The sequence below is a fragment of the Nanorana parkeri genome, unplaced genomic scaffold (assembly GCF_000935625.1).
Source record: "Nanorana parkeri isolate BGI_ZX_2015 unplaced genomic scaffold, ASM93562v1 scaffold973, whole genome shotgun sequence".
NCBI lineage: Eukaryota > Metazoa > Chordata > Amphibia > Anura > Dicroglossidae > Nanorana > Nanorana parkeri.
Window position 1 is genome coordinate 40,643 of NW_017307241.1, and position 5,599 is coordinate 46,241.

Consider the following 5,599-nt stretch of genomic DNA (forward strand, 5'->3'; position numbering starts at 1 on the left):
TAAAAAAATATTTGTCCGAAACAAATTTTTAGTCTGTGCACATGTCTAGTAATATTTGTGCATGAATGTGTGTGTGTGTGTGTGTGTGTGTATGTGTGTGTGGGGGACGCCCCATGGTAGCTACAGCCCTGGGTTAGTGGGAGAAGGGCCTCCTTACATTGGTGGTCTGTGGGTGAATGGCCCCCTACATTGGTGGTTAATGGGAGGAATGTCCCTTACATTGGTGGTCTATGGGAGAAGGGCCCCTTACATTGGTGGTTAGTGGGAGGAAAGTCCCTTAGTTTTGTGGTTTATGGGAGAAGGGCCCCCCTACTTTGGTGGTTAGTGGGAGGAATGTCCCTTAGTTTTGTGGTTTATGGGAGAAGGGCCCCCCTACTTTGGTGGTTAGTGGGAGGAATGTCCCTTACATTGGTGGTCTGGGGGAGAAGGGCCCCCTACATTGATGGTTAGTGGAAGGAATGTCCCTTACACTGGTGGTCTGTGGGAGAAGGGCCCCCTTACTTTGGTGGTTAGTGGGAGGAAAGTCCCTTACATTGGTGGTATGTGTGGAGAAGGGCCCCTTATATTAATGGTTAGTGGGAGGAATGTCCCTTACTTTGGTGGTCTCCAGAATAAGGGCCTCCTAACATTGGTGGTTAGTGAGAGAAATATCTCTTTCATGGTGGTCAGTAAGAAGAATGCCGGGGTTGTCTACCACTGAGTTACAGTAATGGTATAAGAAAAAATAAGTTGCAATAAATGAAGTGTACTTTATACTATTAAAAAGGATCTTGTAAACTACTCTGCAAATGTCAGCATCATAGGTAGCAATTCATGTTTTCCTGTTTCTAAATGACTCAGACTGAAGACACTGCCGGAATCGTTTCATTGGCTTCCACAGGGTGATTTTAAAGCTCTACACATGTTATATTGTAATTTGTTCTATCCATGCCAGGAGGCAACGTACGTCTCTGTTTAATAACGATTAAATGGGATGATTTCCACCCCAGATTGGCATTTAAGCAAATGGAAAACACATTATGAACAGAGGATGCCAGGTGTACACATAAAAATGCATGTTCTTATGGAGCAAATGATGAGATTCCACTGAGCTCTGCAGATGAAGTATTTGCATAGTGTCAGCACAGAGTCAGGAGGCTCCTTGAAAGCACCATGTGATACAGTAACACCTGGCACCTAAGGCTGAATGTTCAACAAGGCAGTATTATCTCCTGTGGTTCTATGGTAACAAAGACTAGAGTTACACTACAAATGTTTTCCTTTCTTACAAAATAAATAACAGGATTCCTGTACACTTTGGTGAATTCCCCAGAGAAGGTAGTCACAGCTTTAGGACCTCATGTACCAACGTAGAGAAAAATGGAGACTACACCCATAGAATCCAGATGACAGATTTCATTTTGATTATACACTAGAAAAGAAATGACTGCTAAAATCTGACTGGCTGCTATGGGCAATACCACTTTCCTATAGTTTCTGAACATGAAGGTCCATGTTAGAGGTACATGACTTGTTCAGGGACATACTGCACTTTATATACTGAATACAGGGTTCTCTTTAAGGTACTTTTAGTATTTCTTGGATACAGGGTCCTCCATAAGGTTCTTTCAGTATTTCATTTTCAGTCTTAGTGGATAAACATGTAATATATTTTTTCCACACTTTGGATGGTAAAAGTATAAAGATATTTATCTACACTTATAAGTCCATTATAAAGCAGTGGTATGGTCATACTGCAACCGAAGTGCTGCTCAAAAACAAAACAAAAACAAACTGCTCATATATAAAGAACAGCAATGTGCTTTACAAATGTGCTTAGCACTCCATTGGCTTTTAGACACTAAAGCCAGCAGAGCAATATTCTTCTGAATGGAAGAGAAGGAGGGAAAAAAGGAGGAAAGCCTGGTCATGTGACTTTTTAAATGTTATCCGACTAGCCTTTCCTCCAATCTCAGCTTAACACTCTAGACATGCATTTTATACATGGGCCACAAAATGTGGGTCGTGGTGTAGAGTTCTATTCTAGTAAATACATTTCCATCTAGGTGCCTGAAATACCAAACTCCTAGTTCTGTTATATTTGGTGACCCAAATTGGCTGCACATCATATTGCAATCCCAAAAAGTTTAAAGCTCTCCAATCTGCTACAAAAGCCATAGTGCAATCCTAAAATGTTTAAAGCTCTCCAATCTGCTACAAAAGCCATAGTACAGTCCTAAAATGTGTACAGCTCTCCAATCTAGTAGAATGGAACACCCATAAGCCACACTACCCAAAGAAACAATGGCCAAAATGTTCAATCAACATAGAGCAAATATTGCACAATACAGCTGATATTTTCATGGTCCAGATTGGAAAATGAGAGCTGTTTGCTATGTGAAAAAACAATTTCACATGAGACACTGTGGGGGCTGATCAAAGAAAGTGGCGGCAAAGAAATTTGAAGCAAAATGAATACTTTTCCCCTCAGCGGCCAGTGAGAGTCCATGTTTTATTGCAAAGACGAAGCCTGGGTGACCTCTGTCCACAATGGCTCCATCTAATGCCAACCCTTTTGCTTCAGTCTTTACAAATCATTGTCTTTGAACCCCAGCCTACCTTTCAATTTATTATTCAGTTTGCATGTTGTTGCAAAATATTCTACAAAACAGGATTACTGAACATCCAGGACCTGAGAACACTGGGTGACCCCCATTTCTAGTGCTTAACAACCACAGAACATTCTTCCAATCTAGTACCAGGGCCTGCTTGATGGGAAACAAACAGAATATACTGTTGAGGTAGACCCCCATATTACATCTTTTTGGTAACTATACAGGAGACTGTAGAGAGATTGTACAGATTCTAAAGTGTATGTTCAGCTTTTACAATTAGGGTAACCCATGATTTCTCTATAGTTTCATGTGCAGCATATAACGTCTAAAGTCATGTACCTTTAACATTCAGGATCTTAACAATTTCTGGGTGGACAAGATACTGTGACTTCAACTAAATGGTCCAAAGATATAGAAAAGAATGTTTTTCTCTTTGTATTTTAGCAAAAGGGTAAAAAGAACTAATTTTACAAAAATCTGTAAAATGTGTCATAAACATACACACAACATTGGCGGCATACAAGAGACCGTTAACTTGCCCCAACATTTTACGCTTGTCGATTCAAGCAGCTGGAAAATATTGCACAGCAGGAAACATGGTCGTCTCGGTCTTTTACACACAAATGTGCTTTAGGTAAAAACATGTATCCCCCTTTCTATATAAAATGTGATTACAAAAATCCAATTCAAGGTCGTCCTTACCCAATATTGCACCATTGATGTGCTGTAGAATCAGCAAAATGTACATATATATCTCTGTGAATAAATGACTGCTTCTCATAAGAACATTTCCAGAAATAAGACTTCTCAAGAATGCCCACAACACTGGCAGTCATGATGTGCCTGAAGATATCCCTCGGTGATGTTTTGTGAACTGCTTTGAAGTAGAACAGCAGGAATTGTATTTGGAATGAGAATCAGCCCTTGATGTAACAGTACTGCTGACTGAACTCCAGCTTGTAGTGCAGGAAGAGGGATGCAGACAATGGTAGCATCCCCGGGTCAAGTCAATCACACCATGTTACATGGCTGCGCACTTCTTTGGGGAAGAATCATCTGCATTTGCTTGCTTCCGAATGCTTTCTGTAAGGTTAAAAAAAAACACTTAATATTAAACATTAAAAAAAGAAAACCTGCACATGCTGCCAGGGTATTAACACAGTTTTGCAGGAGTTTGGGGAGCACAAAAGTAGCTGAATAGTCACTTAACTTACACTGGCTCTAACCAACATAAATTGCCAGGGAGCCTTACAGCAATGTACATCAGAGACCTGAGACTCAACATGTACATCAGAGAATCAACATGTATGTCAGAGACTCAACATGTATGTCAGAGACTCAACATGTATGTCAGAGACTCAACATATACGTCAGAGAATCAACATGTACGTCAGAGACTTGAGACTCAATATATAGGTCAGAGACTCAACATGTATGTCAGAGACTCAACATGCATGTCAGATACTCAACATCTACATCGGGGACTCAACATGTACATCAAAAATTCAACATGTACATCTGAGACTCAACATTTAAATCAGAGACTCAAGACTCAACATGTACATCAGGGACTCAACATGTACATCAGAAACTCAACATGTACGTCAGCGACTCAACATGTAAGTCAGAGAATCAAGACTCAACATGTATGTGAGAGACTCAAGGCTCAACATGTATGTGAGAGACTCAAGGCTCAACATGTATATCAGAGATTCGAGACTCAACATGTATGTGAGAGACTCGGGGCTCAACATGTATGTCCTAGACTCAACATTTATGTCAAAGATTCAACATGTATGTCAGAGACTCAATGTGTACGACAGAAACTCCAGAGTCAACATGTACATCAGAGACTCAACATGTACGTCAGAGACTCAACATGTACATCAGAGACTCCAAATGTACGTCAGAGACTCAACATATAATTTAGAGACTCACAACTATCACAATATCATTTTTAGAAGACAGACACAAGTCAAGATGATAATAATGCTCAGCTTGGCTGCAAATGCACCTAATTCCTGCAGATGCGAGTAAACATTTAGAACTCATTAGGCATACAGGGTAGAATAGTCCTGTATCTTCAGTGCCCAGGAGGCCCAGCTGTTCCACTTTTCTGTCCATAGGAATGTATGGCGAGAAAACACTGTATGCGTGTTTACATGCGGATTGGTGTAAATTTACAAAAGCAGAAATTTTGTGTATTTGGGAACTTGCGCCTGTGCAAATGCTGGTAACGACGTATACCCGCATACTGCATTTTCTCTCCGTACAGCCCTATGGACAGAAAAACACAGCAGCTGGGACTTTCGGGCGTTGAGTATTTTACATGTATGTCTATACGCCTGTATGAGCCCCATGTGCATGAGCCACTATAAGCATTAGTAAAATCATTAAGGAGGTTTTTAAGGGCCTGTCACCAACACACATGGGATAATTTTTATGGCCAACATTAATAAATTATGCAAAACTCCAGACACACAGCTACACACACAGTAGGAATACACACATTTTTACTACCAATGGATTTGTACATCTGTACAGCTAATCTTGTGATTTCCACACATTTTTCACACTGCAAAGCCAGACAGGTTTCTGATTAAACAATTCATCTTCCTCGTTCAGCAATCCAACTTCCTATATCACCTCTCAACCTCCAGCCTGGGACAGACAGGACAGTAACACAGCATCATCGTCATCCTTGTCCAGGGAGCAGCAAGGTGACCAAGGAAGCAAGGCCAGGAAAAAATCTATTTATTATGTATTCGATCATACAACAATTATATTATATTAGAGCCAACCTCTGATATAGCTTGCCCCCAGAGTACATACATACAATCAGGGGCGTAACTAGAAATCACAGGGCCCCATAGCAAAGTTTTGTATGGGGCCCTGTGATTTCTAGTTATACCCCTTGCAGAGCCCACTTGAGATCCCACACAGCCCACCTGAGGGTGACCCTGCAGAGCCCACCATAGAGCCTCTATGGTGGGCTCTGCAGGGTC

The 5,599-nt window shown here is 41.0% G+C and overlaps 1 protein-coding gene across 5 annotated transcripts in view; it reads right to left on the reverse strand.

Annotated features, from left to right (window-relative positions):
• Positions 1–3,031: 3,031 nt before the first annotated feature.
• The window catches only part of ANKDD1A (ankyrin repeat and death domain containing 1A), a 57,815-nt gene continuing 55,247 nt past the window's right edge, over positions 3,032–5,599 (reverse strand). For all 5 annotated transcript variants that reach the window (XM_018566768.1, XM_018566769.1, XM_018566771.1 and 2 more), the window contains one exon: positions 3,032–3,677. In XM_018566768.1, coding sequence (XP_018422270.1) covers positions 3,616–3,677 — 62 coding nt within the window. In that variant the 3' untranslated portion in view covers positions 3,032–3,615. The remainder of the gene's footprint in view (positions 3,678–5,599) is intronic.